Source organism: Vulpes vulpes, chromosome 2 (genome assembly GCF_048418805.1).
Source record: "Vulpes vulpes isolate BD-2025 chromosome 2, VulVul3, whole genome shotgun sequence".
Taxonomy (NCBI): Eukaryota; Metazoa; Chordata; class Mammalia; order Carnivora; family Canidae; genus Vulpes; species Vulpes vulpes.
The window spans coordinates 161,005,795-161,025,882 of NC_132781.1; the positions used below are offsets into that span (position 1 = coordinate 161,005,795).

At 47.6% G+C, this 20,088-nt stretch overlaps 2 protein-coding genes and 1 pseudogene across 5 annotated transcripts in view; 1 reads left to right on the forward strand and 2 right to left on the reverse strand.

Annotated features, from left to right (window-relative positions):
* SPATA21 (spermatogenesis associated 21) overlaps positions 1-13,138 on the forward strand; it is a 26,625-nt gene extending 13,487 nt beyond the window's left edge. Inside the window, exons 13-15 of the mRNA XM_026011879.2 lie at positions 11,340-11,512; positions 12,353-12,530; positions 13,079-13,138. Of these exons, the coding sequence (XP_025867664.2) occupies positions 11,340-11,512; positions 12,353-12,530; positions 13,079-13,136 (409 nt within the window). The 3' untranslated portion in view covers positions 13,137-13,138. The remainder of the gene's footprint in view (positions 1-11,339; positions 11,513-12,352; positions 12,531-13,078) is intronic.
* Positions 850-1,924, reverse strand: LOC140598006 (RNA-binding protein Raly pseudogene; annotated as a pseudogene).
* Positions 9,474-20,088, reverse strand: part of SZRD1 (SUZ RNA binding domain containing 1) — a 31,101-nt gene continuing 20,486 nt past the window's right edge. For 2 of the 4 annotated variants that reach the window (XM_026011995.2, XM_026011997.2), the window contains exons 3-4: positions 18,312-18,566; positions 9,474-17,008 (exon numbers count right to left, since the gene is read on the reverse strand). In XM_026011995.2, coding sequence (XP_025867780.1) covers positions 16,906-17,008; positions 18,312-18,566 — 358 coding nt within the window. In that variant the 3' untranslated portion in view covers positions 9,474-16,905. The remainder of the gene's footprint in view (positions 17,009-18,311; positions 18,567-20,088) is intronic. The other 2 variants (XM_026011996.2, XM_072751098.1) reach the window with 1 other exon arrangement.

The following is a 20,088-nucleotide window of genomic DNA, read 5'->3' on the forward strand; positions in this document are numbered from 1 at the left end:
TTCGGCTCAGGTCAGGATCCCAGAGTCCTGGGATCGAGTCCCTCATCAGGGTCCCTGCTCGGTGGGGAATCTGCTTCTCCCTCAGTCCGGCCCTCCCCCTGCTCATGCTTGCACGCGCTCTCTCTCTCTGAAATTTAAAAAAAAAGTCTTTAAAAATAGATCATTTCCAGTAACATCGAAGCCCTGTGTGCCCTCCCCCAATCACAAAGTACTCTCTCCCCAAATAAGAACTAACCATTACTCTCTTGCTTTCTGTTTTAAATTTTCACTGCTTGTTTTTTTTTCCCTTTGTTTACTGAAAATTTCAAATACACAGCAAAATGAAGAGAATTTCACAGTGAACGTTTATATACGCACCGCCTAGATTCCACCGTTGCCTTTCTCCCGTGCTTGTTTTATCTACCCATCCCTCTATTCATCAACCCATTTGGGTAATTTTTTATTCATTTCAAGATAAATGATCTTCAGTATTCTCTAAATACTTGAGCATACGTATCAATGACTAAAGATCGTTGCTTATTTAGGGCTTTCTTTTTTCATTATTTGAGGTATAATTTACATACAGGTGAAACACACACATCACTAGCGTGTGACTCTCAGCAAATGCTCACACCCGAGCAACCTGAACCCCCCTCTCAAGTTATGTAGAACTTTACCATCACTCCTGAAAGTGCCCCTCAGGATCCTTGCCAGTCGGTCTCCGAACCCACCCCTGCGAGGCAATCACTCTCCTGGTTGTTTTCCATCACGGATTGGTTTTCCCTTTTGGCAACCTCACACGGATGGAAGCGCCCAGTGTCAGCTTCTCCACTTGTCCATGTCGTTGTGGATGTCAGTGTTCACCCCTTTCTTTCTTTCTTTCTTTCTTTCTTTTTGGGATCCAATCTCTTTATTGTCCGGGTACCCTCCCAACTCCAAACCTATAGAAAAACTCCAAGCCTGGGAGTGTTCTGGGAGGGGAGGTAGAGTGTGGGGAAACCTCTGTGTTCTGCCCTCTGGCCTGGGCAGTGCCAACAGGGAGGGCGTGTGGGGACGGGAGGCTGATAACTCCACCTGCAGAGGATGTGGCACTGGCTGGGATGTGTGGGGGAGGAGGTGCCTGCTGCCAGCTCTCCTGGGACCTGCCGGGGGTGGTCTCCAGGGTTGGGTGCCCAGCTTTAGGCCTGGTACAGTGCACGCCCTTCTCCTGCCGGTGGCCATCGCTCCTGTCAGGCTGCTTACTGCAAGGCCCCATCCTCCGCGTCTGTGTCCTGGCTGTGCTCCAGCTCTTCCTCACTGTGCGTCAGCAGCCCCTCCTCATCGCCGTCGTCTCGAGCCTGTGCTTCTCCCTGGGGTGTGCCTGCTTCAGAAGCTGTGTCCTCCTGGGGGGCAGGTGGCCGGCTGCTGCCACCACTACTGCCCCCACCACTGCCACTGCTGCTGTCGCCCTTCTTCTTGCCATCTGGGTTAGCCTTCTGCTCCTCGGCAATCTGCTCCAAGCGGCCCAGTAGAGCGTCGATGTTGGACTTGATCTGTGTCAGCTCTGTCTTGATGGTCTGCAGCTCACTGCTCTTTAACTTGATCTTGGCTGAGCCGGCAGTAATGGCTGTGGAGCGGGCAAAGAGCTTGACAGGTATGGTGGTTTTGACGCGCCGGACCAAGGGGACTGTGACCCGTGGTCGCTTCACAGGGACCGCCCTGGGCACTGGCACAGGTGACAGGCGGCCCCTATAGTCGAAGAGCCTGTATATGGCAGATGCTGCTCTCTTTAGCCCCTTGGGTCTGTTGGGCTTGGGCTCTCCAGCCATGTTGATATCCAGAGTCTGCCCGGCCAGCACCCGCCCATTCTCTCCCAGCACAGCTGCCCGGGCATGACGCTCGTTGGCATACTGCACAAAGGCATAGCCTTTGTGCACAGAACAGCCGGCCACACGGCCATACTTGGAGAAGAAAGTATGGTAGAGACAGCGTGAATATTCTCATATATGTCTCCTGGGACACATGGGCAAGAGTTTCTCCAGAGCTGTAGTTTTTAAACTTTATGGCCAACACCCCTTTCTTTCTTTCTTTCTTTCTTTCTTTCTTTCTTTCTTTCTTTCTTTCTTTCTTTCTTTCTTTTTTTCTTTCTTTCTTTCTTTCTTTCTTTCTTTCTTTCTTTTTTCTTTCTAAGATTTTATTTATTTATTCACAAGAGACACAGAGAAAAAAGAGAGAGGCAGAGACACAGGCAGGCTCCATGCAGGGAGCCCGACGTGGGACTCGATCCTGGGTCTCCAGGATTGTGCCCTGGGCCAAAGGCAGGCACCAAACCACTGAGCCACTCAGGGATCCCCTGTCCACCCCTTTCTATTGCCAAGTGGTGTTCCACCCACGGACCTCCCACGGTTGATTCATCCATCCCTTTACTGATGGGTTTCTCAGCGGTCCCCAGTGGGGGCTTATAATGAATAAAACTGCCACTAACATTTTTTGTACAAGTCCTTGGGTGGACACATCCGTTTGTTTCTCTTGGCTGAATATGCAGAAGGGAATTGCAGGCAGGTGCATTTTACTTCGGAGAACTCGCCAGATTTTTTCCCCCAGTGGTTGTACCATTTTACAATCCCACCATTCCTATGAGACATGGAGTGGCGCTTTCTGCTCTTGACTCCCACTTGTTTGTACTCCTGAACACTTCATTGTTCAGCTTTTCATAAACTTTATATGAGCGGACTCCTACTGTAGTCTTTTGTTACCTGTTGGTTCTCCTCCACGTTATGCATTTGTGATCTCTTCACGTTCTTGTGGGTAATTATTGATCATTTGTCCTTCTCACTGCTCACTGCACTATTACGTGCGACTGTATCACAATATGCTTATTCATTCTGCTGATAGGCGTTAGGGCTGCGCTCAGTTTCCAGCTGTGGTAGAGACAGCGTGAATATTCTCATATATGTCTCCTGGGACACATGGGCAAGAGTTTCTCCAGAGCTGTAGTTTTTAAACTTTATGGCCAACACCCCTTTTAAAAAAAGATTTTATTTATTGGAGGACTATTTATAGAGGACTCATGTGCATGAGCAGGGGGAGGGGCAGAGCGAGAGGGAGAAGCAGGCTCCCCACGGAACAGGGGAACCCGACGACATGGGGCTCGATCCCAGGACCATGGGATCACAGCCTGAGCCGAAGGCCGACATTCAACCACTGAGCCACCCAGACAAATGGCATTGTCACACAATATTGCAGATCTCTTCAGAGTCTGGCAGAAAAGAAGACGGTTTTCCGTCTCATATTTGCTTTGCATCCAATCTGTTGCAATACGTTGCTGTGCTTGAAGTGTATACAGAACTCTGGCCGCACAAATAAATCACAGGATGAGGGAGTATTTTACTAGCCTTTTCATTTATACCTACATATCGTGTGGATTTTTTTCTTTGATATTACATCAGACTTGATAAGTGGTAGAGCCTTATATGGTTAAGATGTAGAATCAGAGACCAAATCAATGAACTTTTGGTACATTTTTATTTATTTTTTTAAAAGATTTTCTTTATTTATTTTTAGAGAAGGAGGGCATGGAGAGGAGCAGAGGGGAGGGAGGGGAAGGAGCAAAGAATCCCAAGCAGACTCCATGCTGAGCAAGGAGCCCGATGCGCGGCTTGATCTCACGACTCTGAGATCATGACCTGAGCCGAAACCAAGTCAGGTGCTCAACAGACTGAGCCACCCAAGTGCCCCTATACTCTTTCATATTTTTAAAGTCTGTTTATTTAATCACTCTCAAGGGGCCACCTAGGTGGCTCAGTGGTTGAGCATCTGCCTTTGGCTCAGGGCATGATCCCGGGGTCCTGGGATCGAGTCCCACATCAGGCTTCCTGCATGGAGCCTGTTTCTCCCTGTGCCTGTGTCTCTGCCTCTCTCTGTGTCTCTCACGAATAAATCAATGAATTTTTTTTTAAAGCACTCTCTACACCCGACATGGGGCTCAAACTCTCGATCCTGAGATCAAGAGCAGCTTGCTCTATGGACTGCTAGCTGGAAGTCCCTGTACTTAAATGAAGGAATCCACTCGTCTGTCTTGTAGTTTGAATGGCTCTTCTTTGAATTTTTGTAACATGCACTGGGCATTTGGAAAGTATTGCGTATCTTCTAAATGTTGACATGTTTCATTTTAATTAATAAATATATATTTGCTAGTATATATATATATATACACTGTGATATTATATTTTAATTAATATCACCACTAATATCAGAAAAGTCTAAGTATTAGAATTGTTGTGTGTGGCTATAGTTCATTCATTTTCACTGCCAAATGCTATTCTGTCTGACATGTACACGACCATGTTAATGGATTTAAGTTTCCCAAAATTCTAACTTTTTCTTGAAAGCTTTAATTTTATCAACAAATGCTATCAGTTGTTCTTGAAGCGATGGGCTATCTCACTCAGTCATTTAACCAACTAAGTCACCCAGGTGCCCCTCAAGCGCTTTTAACTAAAATAACCACATGTCCAAGTGCCCTGTTTTGCAGTGGAATCCCCTGAACTCCCTCATTTCCCCACTACCTGAAACTTTCCTATGAATGTCATATATTAAAAGCCTAGCTTAAAAAAATAAAAATAAAAATAAAAAATAAAAATAAAAATAAAAAAAGCCTAGCTAGGCACCTGAATGGCTCAGTGGTTGAGCATCTGCCTTTGGCTCAGGGCATGATCCTGGGGTCCGGGGATCAAGTCCCGCATCGGGCTCCCTTCAGGGACCCTGCTTCTCCCTCTGTCTTTGTCTCTGCCTCTCTGTGTCTCTCATGAATAAATAAATAAAATCATAAAAAATTAAAAAAAAAAAAAGCTTAGCTAGCGGCTATGGGGAGAAATTCAAGTTAGAATTTGTGAAATAAGATAGCTCTACAAGGGGGTAAAACAAGTGTAACAAGTAGAAAAAACAAATCTGGGTGCCTGAGTGGCTGTCAGTTAAGGATCTGCCTTTGGCTCAGGTCATGATCCTGGGGTCCTGGAATTGAGCCCCCACATCAGGCTCCCTTCTCAGCTGGGACTCTGCTTCTCCCTCTGCCTCTGCCATTCCCCCCTGCTCATTCTCTCTCTCACACACACTCTCTCTTGCATAAATAAATCCTTAAGAAAAAGAAAGAACAAATGTAAGCATGATGTCCCATAGTTCACTGACTCAGTCTTAGTCCCAAGCCTAGGTCAATTCAGTTCGTATTCATCCTACTTTGGGGTCATTGAACTTCTTGGATTTATTTATAATTCATAGCTTTTATCATAATTCTCTTTTTTGGATACATTTTTCTGTAAGTAATATTTTTATATGGCTCCCTCCTCTCCTTCTAGGACTCCAATTCCATAGCACTTAAAATTGTTTCATCAGTCATTGAGCAGGCTGTGATCATTGTATCTCTAATTTTCTCTCTGTGCTTCACTTTGAATTTCTATTGCTAAGTATTCAAGTTTGCTGATCTTTTCTTTGCTGTATCTAAGCTCCTTTATTTTTTTTCTATTTTTTTCTAACCTCCTTTAAACTCATCCAATGAATTTTTCATTTCAGCTATTGCATTTTTTCATATTTAAATATTTCACTTGGTTCTATTTCAAAATATATATATTTTTTTAAATTTTAATTTATTTATTAATGAGAGACACACTTGGTCCAGGACCACAACCTGAGCCAAAGGCAGGCACTCAACCACTGAGCTATCCAGGTGCCCCTCATTTGGTTCTATTTCATAGTTTTACTTTTCTCCTCATGTTCATATTTCCTTTAAATCCTTGAGCATAAAAAAAAAAAAAATCCTTGAGCATAATTATAATAGCTCATTTAAGGTCTTCTGCTAATTCCATCATCTTTGCCATTTCTGTATCTGATTATATAAACTTATTTTTCTTTTTTTATTGATCACTTTCCTGCTTCTTATGTCTGCTAATTTTTTATTGGATGCTAGATATTATGGCACTTCCTTTATTGAGTGTCTGTATTTTGTTCTTTAAAGAATTGAACTCAAGGGATGCTTGGATGGCTCAGCAGTTGAGCATCTGCCTTAGGCTCAGGGTGTGATCCTGGGATCCAGGATTGAGTCCCACATCAGGCTCCCTGTGAGGAGCCTGCTTCTCCCTCTGCCTGTGTCTCTCTGCCTCTATCTCTCTGTATCTCTCATGAATAAATAAATACATTGTAAAAAAAAAAAAAAAAGAATTGAACCCGAGAGCAGATGGTTAAGTTACTGAGAATTGTCTTCTCTTTTTCAAGGTTTATTATTTTTTTATTTTATTTTATTTTATTTTATTTTATTTTATTTATTTTATTTTTTTATTTTATTTTATTTTATTTATTTATTTTATTTATTATTTTATTTTATTTTATTTTATTTTATTTTATTTTATTTTATTTTATTTTATTTTATTTTATTTTATTGTAAACTCTACCCCCAACATGGGGCTCATATTCATGACCCTGAGATCAAGAGCTACATGCTGTACCAACTGAGCCAGGCAGGTGTCCCTTGTTCAAGGTTTTAAAGCTTTGTCAGGGAGGATCCAGTATAGTCTCTACTATAGGGCTGATATAGTCCCAACTACTGAAAAAGGACTCATCTAAGAGCTCTACTAATTCCACAGGTGTTCAAGAACATCTTTCTGCTCTGCCTGTTTGAAACTCATGTGTCTCTCAGTCCTAGGTAAACTCTGGTAATTACTTGGTTTTTGTTCTTTGTCTGGCTTCATAAAATTTTACACTATGTATGTACTGCTTAGTATGCAACTACGCACAATGTATGTACTGCATGTTTCTGCAACTCTTTCTTTGCATGGCTCCCATCTCTTTGATATCCTGATAACTAATCCCAGTGGCCTCCATCTTCACCAATTACAATGTCTGTCCCCTTACCTCAGTGAGTCTACTGTTCTGCCTGGATGCAGAACACCGCATCGGAGTCCAGAAGGTACCTCCAGGCAAATTTTTGTAGAGACCATTAAGCTCACCTCATTGGTTTATTTTCTCTCAGGGATTATAGTCTTGTGCTGCCTGTTGTTCAATATCTGACAGGTTTCATATATTTTGTCCATGTATAGTTATTTACAGCAAGAGGATAATTTCAGCACCAGTTCCTTCATTATGGCCAGAAACGGAATTCTGTTCATTTGTCTTCAATTTTTTTTTTCTGTTCTTCAGATTGGATGATTTCTATTGATCTGTCTTCAAGTTTACTAATTCCTTCTTGCTATCTCCAATCTGCTGTGAAGCTTATTCAGTTACGTTTTCACTTCAGTTATTGTACCTTTTGGCTCTAGAACTTCCATTTGTTTCATGTTTATTGTTTCTATTTCTCTATTCATTGAGATCACATTTTCCTTCAATTATTTGAATATATTTTTAATAGTTCCTTTAAAAAATATTTTATTTATTTATTTGAGAGTGAAAGACCATGCGTGGGCAGAGAGCGAGAGAAGCAGATCCCTGCTGTGCAGGGAGCCTGACGTGGGGCTCAATCCCAGGATCCCAAGATCATGACCTGAGCTGAAGGCAGATGCTTAACTGTCTAAGCCACCCAAGTCTCCCTTTAATAGCTCCTTTAAAGCCGTTGTCTACTAAGTCCAATGTCTGGACTTCCTCAAGGTTGCTTTCCATGAGTTTATTTTTATAGGTCTTACTATGGGCCACATTTTGCATGTCTAATTTTTAAAAAAGATTTTATTTCTTTATTTTAGAGAGAAAAGTGAGTGAGTGAGCAGGGAAGAGGGAAGAGGGGCAGATGGAGATTGAGAGAAACTCAAGCAGATTCTCACTGAGTGTAGAGCCCAACTTGGGGCTCGGTATCAGGAGTCTGCAATCATGACCTGAGCCAAAACCAAGTCAGACACTTAACTGACTGAGCCACCCAGGCACCCCATGCATGTTTGATAATTTATGTGTCCTGAACATTTTAGATGATGATTTAGAGATTGGATTCTGTTTTGTTTGGACATCAGACTCTTCCTTTGATAAGTGTTAATTTTTTGTTCTTGTAGGCAGTTCAGGTTACTGGCTGATCTCTTTAAGTAATCTTGGTTTTTTACTTTGTTAGGGCATATTTGTGAAAGACCCAGGGGCCACATAAATCCTCTAACTTGGTAGACTCAATTTCCAAACTCTGTTTCTCCCGTGGATTTTAGTTTTAAGTAAGGTCTGTAGTAGGCAGAGGTCAACAAATTACGGGCTGCAGGCCACATTCAGCTCACTGTTTTCACACTTAAACTTTTCTCAGAACACAGTCACATCCATCCATCCACATAGTCTATGGGTTCCTTCTACTCAGCTTTGCCAGTTATCTATTACTGGCAAAGCTGAGTATCTATTATCACTTCTGTGATAATGAAGTTGTCTACTTCTCCTTATAGTTCTATCAGATTTTGCTTTATATTTCATGTTTAGAATTTCATATTCCTGGGGATCCCTGGGTGGCTCAGCAGTTTAGCGCCTGCCTTCGGGGCAGGGCATGATCCTGGAGTCCCGGGATCAAGTCCTGCATCGGGCTCCCTGTATGGAGCCTGCTTCTCCCTCTGCCTGTGTCTCTGCCTCTCTCTGTGTGTCTCTCATGAATAAATGAATAAAATCTTAAAAAAAAAAAAAAGAATTTCATATTCCCTAATGAATGGGACATGTTATCATTATATGGGAATCATTTGTCTCTCTAGTAATGCTTTTTATCTCAAGGCCTAATTTTTAAAATATAAATATGGCTATGCTGACTTCCTTTGGTTAGCATTCAACGGATATAACTTTATCCTTTATTGACTTCCTATTATAGTATGGATTTAGCTATCTGATACAACTATCACCTAAGCTCCCCTCTACCTATCCTAAAATATTGTTTTTGACTAAATGATTTGGGGAAGTTTGTATTATTCTGGCTATGTAATTTTTAATAGCTGAGTATCTTATTATACTATGATTTTATTTCCTTGTCTTTCTAGTTCCTGAAGTTGACAATTGCCTTGATTTTTTTTTTAACTCATTCCTTTCCTCTGATTCAGATTCTCTGTTTGTTAGGTTACATGCCTTACTTTTCCTTGGTTTGCTTGATCTTTCTTGGTTTGTTTGGTTTAATTAAAAAATAACGGGAGCATGTTTCCCTAGTAGCTTTTTTTGAGTTACAAAGGCAGTGATTCAACAACTGGCCAGCCCTTGAAATGGCCCTATTCTGTCTTTTCAGTTATAGTGATCTAATCTAAACTTGTCCAATATGGGAGCTCCTTTCACTATCTTCCTTTACCTTTGCCTCTCCTGTATCGGATCTCCTGTTTTCTGTGTTATCTTCCTTTTCTGTTTTGGTTAATGCCCTCATTTTAGAAGAACATGTCCTCCGGTAGCTTTTTGAGAAAGAATGCATGGGATGCAAAATTTTTAAGATTATATGTGTTTGCAAAAGAGTTTATTTTACATTCACACTTACTGAGTAGTTTAGCTGGGTAGAGAATTCTATATTGGTTATATTAGTTCAGGAATAGACCCCAATGCACTATAGTTCACACAAGATAGTTTATTTTTCTCTTATATTGACAGTCCAGAAGAAGCAGGCAGGAAGACAAGGCTGCCCAGCATACAACTTACTGTTTCTTTCTAACTTATTGTTCCACCATTTCCTAGGTCAATCCTAAGCCAATTTACCAGCAACACATTTGAATTCAAGCCCTCAGGAAGGGGAGAGAGGAAGTGCAGAGCAAGCAATTTCCTTTAAAATTGTGACCGAGAAAGTTGCACACACTTTGCTCATGTCCTTTTGGCCCCTGTGGGGTGAAGTTATTTTCTGGATCATCTCTTTACTCAGCATGTGCCTTTTCAGGTCCTAGTTTTACACAGAGGTCTAGATCCAACTCTCATGTGAGGGCTCTGGTCATTTTTTGTGTTCTATGTGAAACTCATCAAACCCCCAAATTTCAGGCCCCAGAGATAGGCATAGACCTTAGCAGCACTAACAACTTAAGCCTTAAACGTTTCCCAACACCAAGTAGCATGCCCACCCCTCACCACTGCCTCAAAGCCCTGGGTGGTCTGGTTGCCATCCTGCTGCCCACATCTCCCACTCTTCCTCATTTACCAGGCTCTAGCTCCTTCTGGCCTCCTTGCCATTCCTAGAGCTCACTGAGCTCTTTTCTACCTCCTGCCCTTTCCACATGCCATTCCCTCTGTCCAAGACTATTCCTCCAGAGATATCCATTTGACTTGTTCCCTCCCCTCGTTCTGCTCAAATATCATCACCTCTGAGACTTTTGCTGAGCACTGTGAGCAAACTAGCCTCTCATCACTACCCACTCACCAGCTTTTACTTGCTCTCATTACACCCATCACTACTGACATGGTCTTGTATCTATTTTTCATGATCTAACTCTCTCACTAGGTGTGTGCCTAGGTGGTTGATTTAAGAAGGGATTCCAAGGAGGAGCAAGAGAAAGAATGTGAACAGAGGAGGGAGGAACCAATATGAGCATTTGTTATTGAGTCAACCACCCCCAGGATCTTCTGAGGAGACTATGAATGGTGACTCAGAATTCTGTTAGAAGAAAGAGAAACTTGTATACCTTAGCTGCTAGCTCCTTTAGTCAAGGGTGACCCCCATGGTGGTTTAATTCCTCTGAACTTCTGGGTTGCACTCTGGGTGTCAGAGAAGCTCCAGGCAGGAGACTTCTGAGGTGAGGCCACCTCAGACTGCCCCTATGCAAAGCTGCTCGAAGTCCGTGTGGAAGTGGTCACCGCAGCAGTGGCTGGAGTGAGAGAGGGGCTGAGACAGTAGGAGGCAGAAACCTTCTCTCCTGCACTGCTTTCCCCAAGCACCTAGATGCATGGCGGCCTACAGTAAACACTCATCTGCTGAATGAATGTGCGGAGCTGCAGTCTAGTGGGAAGGCAAATAGCAGGGTGTCAAGAAAATAAAACTTGAATCTGCAAGATGAGCAGGTTAATTGCACAGCTGTCTTACAGAGCACTTGTACATCTAAGTAAGAATATCAGCGACAGCAATGACAGGTGACATTTGCCAGGCTCTTTCCGTGGGCCACGTTGCTGAGTGCTTGATGGGCCTTGTTATTTTATCCTATAACACAAAGACTGGTCCATTTTACCCAGGAAACCTGAAGCCCAGAGAAGTCCTGTGACTTGCAGTGATAGGGTAGAGATAACCAATTGACATAAGGGTGACTGGAGGCCAAAGCAAGGCAGTGAGGGGGAGTTAATGGCAGAGATGGGACTGAAACCCATGTCTCCTAACTCCTGGGCTTGTGTCCCTGTCCCAGAGCTGGCTAGGCAGAACAGGGGCTCCTAAGCAGTGAGGGGGGAGGAGGATGAACTAAATACAGCCAGGCTGAGCTGGGTGGGCACTGCCTCCCCAGCTATTACCAGAAGAAGCTGAAGGAAGGCACCTGCAAGGCCCGAGAGATGGAGTTGGCCATAGGCCGGCTGCGGTCCCGGAAGAAGCTTCCCTACAACCCCCAGGAGGCAGATTTGGAAGTCCCAGAACGAAGGGTCCTCAGGATCCTGAGCCGGCTGAAGCAGCAGAACTATGGTGAGGGCCTTGGGCATGGTGAGCACTCTGCTTTCCTGCCCACCTGGCCTCTTTCCCTGGGCCCCGACAGCCAGACCTAGGAGCTGAGAGACATGGTTTCCCACTTCAGGATTAACTGTGTGCATTAGTCAATGATCGGAAAATCACTATCGCTAGCCCTCTGACAAGGGCCTTCTGCGCTCTTGCCCTGGGCTTAGCGCTGAGCACACGTTGGTCCCAAGAGCCTCCACTGAGCAGGGTGGGTGATTAGCAATCGTAGATCACCATTAACTGAACATTGTGGTCACTCCCCATGCTAAGCTCTTTGTAAATGTGCTAGAATTTAATCCTCACCATCACATGTTTACCCCATTTTACAGATGAGAACAGTGAAACTGAGGAAGTCTATGCCCAAGGTCCCACAGCTAATGTGTGTCAGAAAGGGCAGTTTATACCCAGGTCTGACTCCAAAACCTGTGCTCTTTTCACTGGGCAAGACTGTCTCCCCTTAAGTGCAGGTGCCAAGTGATGGGCTAGGAGCTTTCCAGAGTCTCTCTAGTGTGCCAACCAGAATGCAGGACCCATCACCAAGACATGTGCTCCTGTGTAAGCTGTTAGCCCTTACACAGTGCTCAGTGTTTAGCTGCGCGCTGTGCGTGTATTAGCCCTTTAATCCTCATCGTCAGCTGTGTGGGGTGGGTACTCGCCTCCAGCTTACACAGAGGCTCAGGTTAACGGATCTGCCCAAACCCACCCAGCTTGTTATGTGGCAAAGCTGGGATTTCAGCTGGGTCTGCCTGCCTCCCAAGGCTGGGCTTGCTCTGAAGCATTCCCCTCTCCTGCCTCCTCCTCCCTTGCCAGCTGCCAACCTGCAGAGCCCCTATGCCCAGGTGCCCTGCATCCCACTCTGTCCGAGGTTGGACAAGAAGATGGTTCGTCGGAAGCAGGGCAGCCAGTATGTGCTGGACCCATGCACCCCCGCCAGCCTGGGCCCCGACATCCATAGCCTCCTCTTCCAGTCAGGATCTCAAGGAAGCAGGTGGGTGCCCAAGAGGCAGGAGCTCCAGCCCAGGCCCATTCACCTCCTTTTTCACAAGGCCCTGGCCTAACCTGAGGGGAATCCATCCTTCCAAGAGATGATGCCCAGGATACTGCTGCTCCAGGGAGGAAAAGGGGGAAAGGATGGAAGCAGTGAGAAACTAACCTACATTGAGGGCCCATGTACCACACTGGCTGTGCTTAAGTCAGGGCACTTCTTCCTTCCTGTGCCGACACAGTGGCACATAGCGTCTTTCTCTTAGGCTGGTACCATCTGCCCTTCTCATGCATGAGGTCAGCTCGCAAGTCTTTTGCCTGAGTATGACTCCATGTTAGGAGCAGTATGAAACAGGCTTGACTGCTGGATGGAGGGAAGCTTCCCCTGCCAATCCCCTTTCAGGCACTTTGGGGACAAAAGGAATCAGGACTTGCAGTCAGGCCCCTGAGCCCAACTACTAGGCTCCATTGCTTCCCAGGAAAGCCTCCTCTCCCCGGGGCATGTGGGAATGGCTCATTTCCTCCCACCTTTCTCCTCACCTCTCTCCCTAGGGAACACGGCTCCGAGTGCCGAAAGTGGCTCAGCTCTGTCCTGGCTCGAACACACTGACCTATGGAGTCCTGACTCTGGGCAGCTGTTCAGGTCATCAGGCAGGTACCGCTGCTGGATTTTGTTTTTGTGGCCTGGTAAGCCAATAAACACCAAGAACCTCGGCTTCTGTGTGTGGGGCAAGGAAGGCCCACAGGTTTTCCACTTGGCTCTCAGAGTACAGGGCCCCAGCTTCCCTCAGGCTTAGGAAACCCTGAAGCAAGAAACATCTTGAAACCCTGCCAGGGTTGGGACTCCTGCTAAAGGGACCCTGGGTGCAAAGTCTTGACCTTCTATGCACTCTCAAAGCTCAGAGTTGGGACTCTTCAGATGAGTGCTCCTTTGGACTAGGAGCCTCACAAAGGCGAAAGCATCTCTTCCCACTTGCTCGAAGGTAAAGATTCTGGACCTTAAAAGCAGCAGACTGACTTTGCAGAAGGGCAGGAGGGGTCTCAGCCATGCTCTGAGAGGGCCCCAGACGCTTGGGGGCCTTTCTCATGGAACTTAAGGGTATGCGGGTCTTTGCCCCCCAACCCACACACCACCCCAGGCCTATTTCTCTAACAGAGAGAGCCCCTCCCTGGGACTGAGCAGAGGTAGCTCCCCCAGTGATTAATCAAGCAGGCATAGCAAGAGGTTAGGAGGCCAGGGACTGAAATGAGGACAAGGTTCTGACAAGTTTAAAACATGTATTTAAAATACAATTTATAAAATGCTTAATCTGCCGACTCAGGAGCCCGCGGTGCGGGGTGGGGTGGGGTAGGCAGCTGCCCGCTAGACCAGCAGAGCAGGACTGCAGGGGTGCGGCCCTCCCTCCCATGCCCTTCTGTTCAGACACCCAAGGGGCCCACATGCACCCCTGGGATCACACGAGCAGAAAACAGGACCCCGGACGTTTCCAGAGCCTCTGCTTACCAGGGAGGCTGGGGCAGCCCTGCCCGCCCATCCCTGAGCAGAGCATCCCCACATGGGGCAGAGCAGGGTATGGCTGGGCTGGACAGGGCAGGGCGGGGCAGTGGGCTCTGGAAGGGGCTGATGGTAGCAGATAGGGTGTTGCCTCCTGCCTGCAGGTGGGGAGCACCCTGATTGAGTGGGCTGAGAAGGGTTGGTCACCAGGCCTGGACCCCCAGCTCCTTTGGTTATAGGCTGACATCAGAGTAGTGGCTCATGGGAAGCGGTTAGCTGGAAGGTCTGAGGCCTGGCTCATGGGGTCAGGGAGGAGCTGGGGGAAAGGGGGACAGTACCATGAAGGCAGATAAACAGGCAGCAGCCTCAGGTTTCTGCCCCACCCCCACCCCCCCTGGGGTTTTCCAAGCCAAAGCCTGCAGCTTACTTAAAAGAAAAAAACAAACAAAAAAAAAAAGAAGAAGAAGAAGCACTTAAGGAAAGTTACAGACAATCAAAAAAAAAAAAAAAAAAAAAAAAAAGAAAGAAAACAAAACAAAAAACAAACAAAAAAAAACCCCCACACACAAAATCCAAACCATTCTCCCATCAACCCTCCCACCTCCCCCCAACACATCTCGTTTTCATTTCTTTCTCTTTAAAATTTTGCCTGCCACCTCTCCATCTGGGAAGCCAAGAGTACAACTGTTGATGGGTGGTGGCAGGTACAGTGGGCAAAGCCCCATCTTTGGCCAGAGGGAGGTGGGAACACCAGTCCCTACTACATCCTCAATCCACAGACACCCATCAGCCAGCCTTCCCTTCGGCTCCCACTAGGGGAGAGGGGGGCAAGAGCAGGTGGTCCCGATGGCTGAGCAATCAGTATTCCTGGCCATCCCACCTGGCCTACCTCTGTACCCTTCTCCAACTGAAAGGACAGTCTCATCTTGGGCCAGAAACTACTATTACATGAAGGCTAGACACTGTACATCTAGAAGGAGGAAACTTGGTCAGGGCAGTGGAACTATAAAGACAGCAGCCAATCTTCTTCCTTGGCCACTTCTGGGGGATCATCCCTCTTACAACAGCCTGTGGGTACAACCCAACAGCCTGTGGCCTCTTTGTGACTGAAACTCTGTTCCAGCTCTGCTCACGCACCATTTCCTGGCTGCTCATGGTTATAAGGCTATGCTGTGGACTAGCTGCTGATTCAACGGGCAGCTGGCCCTTCCTCCTCAGCGGGAGATGCAGTGGGACATGGCTTACTGGGCCTGACCTACATTCCCACAGGGCAAGGCTGAGAGCCAGGTAAACCAAAGGTGGAGTGAGCCTGCAAAACCTAGCTTGCCACCTTGGCCACCACAAGCTGCCCTAATCACAAAATGTCCTATCACCCACTCCAAAATTCATCCGCTGAGTGGGGAGGCTACCTGGCTGGCTGAGGGATAAGGCGCAGTGCAATGGAAGAGACCAGAAAGCCTGAGAGGACCCAGTTATACAAACACACACATAGCTGCTCTAGGCAGCTGCCCTCTTAGCCTCTCCCACCTTAAAGAGCCAAAGCAAATCTCTAGGCTCTAGGGACAGAGGGGAAACTGCCTTCATTCCAGAGCCTTGCTCTGGAAAAATGGGTGAGGGGTGGCCTGGGTCTATGGTCTGTCACCACCAATCTTTGCAATGCACAGCTTGCCTTTTCCCACATGTATTCAGAATGGTCTGCTCCCAAGGTAGTGATTTCACAAAGGAAATATACTAGGCATGGTGCCATCAACAGAGATGGTGCTCCACAGACTCTTGAGAGTTCAAGCCTTGCTGGAGTGGGAAGATCTATCCACCTTCCGAGCACACTGGGCAGGAGGTTCAGAGTCCTGGAACCACTTTCTCCTGGTTCTCCTCGGGCTAACAGCAAAACACTGAGCAAGTCTCACATTCCTTACTTCCGAGCCCGGAGTGCATCTCACTCCCTGCTCTCTTCTAGAAGGAGCAAGCCTGGCTGGCAGGGAACCACCCTGAGGGGTATGGGAAGGGGAAGTCTGTTCACTTTCCCTATCTCCCAAAATACTAGAGGTGGGGTTGGCATCCTCCCCAGGCTCTCTGAGCCTATAGAGCTAGCTCAGTCTCCAGGTAGGGCGAAGATGCCCTGGGACTTAGCTGGGGGAGGGAGGTATAGGCATGGGGTGCTCATCTGTCCTGGGGGCTGCAGAGCCCTGCCCCTTTTCTGGGCGGCAGTAGGAATACAGAAGCTAAGCTCACCAAAGTCCTATTGGTTAATGTTTCTGGTGAATTTCCCAGAAACATTTTTAAGTAGACTACCAAACTACCCTTTCTCAATTAAAAATTCATTAAACTGCTAAAACCCCTCCCATGCACTTTTTCTTGCAAATCAGATTATTTGTATAAACAAACAAAAGTAGGAAGGAGAAAAAAAAAAAAGAAAGGACATTTTCAAATGGAACTTGCTTTTAAGTGATGAAGACATGCACTTGCGGGTGGGTGGACGGGAGTTCTCATCCGTATTTTGAAATCCCAAATTAATGAGCATGATAAACTGTTATTGCTGGCACTGGCTTTACCCCAAGTGGCCGAGTGACACTGTCTGACTCTCTACTCTGAGTCCTTCTTGGGTCCCCCCAACCCTCCCCTAACCCCCACCCTTTCCCTTTCCATTGACTTGGGACAGCCCTTGTAGACGTGCCAATCACAGTGGGAAGGGGGGGAAGGAGGGAGGTCACAGTGCATGGGGTTCAAGGTCACAGTGGGCGGAGCAAAGGGGGTCACAGTGCAAGTAAGTCAGGTCGTTCCCTCTGCTCAAGTCCAGCTGTCTGCCACGGCAGTGCGACCCGTGGCGGACGACCCAAGAGGCGGTGATGGCGGCAGCGGTGGCGGCATCCTTTCCCGCACGCATTTATCTGCGCTGTTTGAAGCCCTGTGACCCATCTGGACCCAAAGGCTGTCTGATCACATTATTGGGCTGCCTGCTGTCCTCAGGTTGGGAGATCCTGGTTGGCCTGGAGGGAAGAAGATCAGAGGGAGGCCTGAAAAAAGACATACAAGAGGTCCCCAAATCTTTTTTTTTTTAACTTTTTTTTTTTAAAAGATTTATTTTTTATTCATTCAGAGAGAGAGAGAGAGGCAGAGACACAAGCAGAGGGAGAAGCAGGCTCCATGCAGGAAGCCCGATGCAGGACTCGATCTGGGGTCTCCAGGATCATGCCCTGGGCTGCAGGCGGTGCTAAACTGCTGCGCCACCGGGGCTGCCCAAGGTCCCCAAATCTTAAAGCCAAATCTTAAAACTGCAGCTAGGGCAGAAGCCAAAGTAGCTATCAGCCAACTCTGGCTCCCTCTCTGACGAGCTGGGAAGCTCATGGGCGGGGGGGGGGGGGGGGGGGGGGGGGGGGGCGGGCTGGGAGTCTAGGCTCACCTCTTCCCCTGAATCTAGAGATAGGGGGAGTGCTCAAGGGCCCACCCTGTCCTGAGGCAGTGACCCTGGACAGCTCCACCTCCACGGCACTGTGTGGCACCGCTCCAGGCTGTCAAGCAGAGGTAAGACCCCAAACCTAGGGCTCAGCAGAGGGACCCAGCACCGGCCACTGCTGCGCCCTGCTTCTCTCCAAATCATGACTCATACTAATATGGAAGACTAAAAGGAAACAGATTTTTCTAGTCTGCCAAGTGAAGGCTTGGAGAACGGAAGTCTATCAGATTAACGAAGGGACAGGAAGAAGGTACATAGATCAAGTCCCAGAATAGCAAGCCCCAGGAGGCCTCTCAAAGTCAGAAAGAGGCTACTTTTACAAATACTGCTTTGGCAGAAGGTGACAAATTTACATAATGCAACCTGTAGGACTACAGAGAAAAAAAGTGCCGGTAATGAAAAAGGATTTAGAAAATTCACCAAACATCACAGAGAGCTATTATGAGACCCCGAAGATAACATCTAAGCACTTCCGCTGTGCCAAGCAGGGTTCTCAGGACACTATACTTATTCATTTGCACAATGAGTTGACAGGGGAGGTACTATCGTTATCCCATTTCCCCCCCCAGATGAGGCTATGAGGGTACGGAGAGGCTAGGCAGCCCCAAGTGGAAGGAAATGGCAGATTTCTGACTCAGTCTGCGACACGCAGAGGGGGTACACCAGTAAGCCAAATGGCAGACCCTGACCTTGCCCCCGGGCTCGGCTTAGCAGCTGGAGATGCCGCCTGCCTGCTCTCACTACTCTGCTTGTCCCCAGGCCACTCCCCCTCCTCTACCTCAAAGTCGCCTGGCATAGCGGTCCGGTCCGCGGTCAGCCCTGCCAGCCACACTCACCGGTCGAGGATGGGTTTCTCTTGCTCCTCCTCAGGGCTGGCGCTGCCCAGGATCCGCTTCCGGGCCTCGGCGTACTCCGCCTCCCGCTGAGCTAGGGACTTGACAGGAAGGGCTGGCCTGCTGGTGGAGTTGGGGCTGCTGACCACACCGTTGCTGGTGGGTCTCTTGAGGATGCGGATCTGTGGAGGGGGCCCCGTGGGAAGGCTATCGTCCTGAATCACAATGGGCACTTTGGGAGGAGATTTGGATTTCCTGCTGACAAAGAGCAAACACAGCTTCACAAGTCCTATCCTTGACCACAGAGGCCCCATCCATGTACCTCACCCACCCCCCATCACTTTCCCCTCCTAAGTCTACTCATTATTCTCTGGCCTCTGACCAGACACCAACATTCTTACTCCTCAAGAGGGGTTTCTCAAAAGAGCAACCTCGCCATAAGTTCACGTCGACCTCAGGTCTGCTCCTCAGACCTAACCCCAGGCAAAAGGGGCTGGAACAGCATCTCATTCTGGGACTTCTATCCCCAGGTTCACAGTCAACATCAACCACCGTTTGGCCCCTATGGCAAGACATTTCGTGCCCAGAATCCAATGATGTCAGTTAAAATCCCAACTTCCCTACACAGAGCAGAGTGTAACAGGCTGGTGTAGTGGGAGCCCCCCAGCTTAGGGGTCAGCAGAGCGTTCACTCCAGCCATGGCCTTCTACCACATGTGCTTAAACCAGTCAAACACTACAAAGGAGCCCACTCCGCCATCCCTGCCTGGCATCAAGACAGGATTTACCAAACTGCCTCAGACCTCTGGTAAGTGACCTGTGCCTCCCAGAGACAAGCTACACCAGACAACGGGATCACCTCTTCAGAAGACTTTCTGAGCAGAGACACCTCCCTCACCATGGCTCTCTGGTATGCTGGACGCGGCGGGGCTGGGGTAAAGGACAATCCTAGAAACAGTGCTGGGCAGTGCTCAGAGGAGAAGCACTGTCCAAGGCTGGTGGATGTGCACACTGGGCAATGTGTCCACAAGGAGAGGTAGAGAACCACACAGGAAGGGAGAGAAACAAAAGCCACAGGGGAAAAGGGGATCCAGGCAGGAATGATCGCTCTTCACCAGCCAGAAAGACCCTCCCAAAAGCGGCCTAAATGAGCTTCTCTTCAGAACCAAACAGCCTACAGGGGCCTGTTTTCAGAACCACAGCTGTCAGGTGGGGAAGGGGCTGGAGGAAGTCTGCTGCCGCTAGGAGGAACTGGAACAAGTCCTGGGCAGGACAGGAATGGCGTGGCAAGGGGACTAGAACCAGACATCAGTGCAGTTGCTGAGATGAGCAGACAGACAAGGAGCCAGCAATCCGATCAAAGAGTCAGGGAACCAGGAAACTAGTGGGTGGGCAGGGCCCTCCTGGCATCTCCTGGGGAACGACTATCAAGTCCAGAGAGGTCCTCTCCTCCTCCTCCCTTCCCTCTCCTCTCTCTCTAGGGCAGGCCCACAGCTTACCTAAGCCCAAAGACAGACTGCTGAGGTCAACTCTCACCTGCTCTGAAACCCACTTTCTCTGTGTGGCTGTGGGAAAATACCCTTAAAAAGGTCTTTGAGAATTTCTGAGATCTTTTTTTCCAGAATATCCCCATAATGCCCTCAGCCACCATGCTACTGAGGGCCCAGAGAAATCATCTGTCCAATCGCTTTATATCACAGAGAAAGAAACTGATTTTTCCAAAACAACTTGTCCCAAACCTCGGAGCAACTGGAACAGAGCCAAGCCTAAGACCCAAGTTT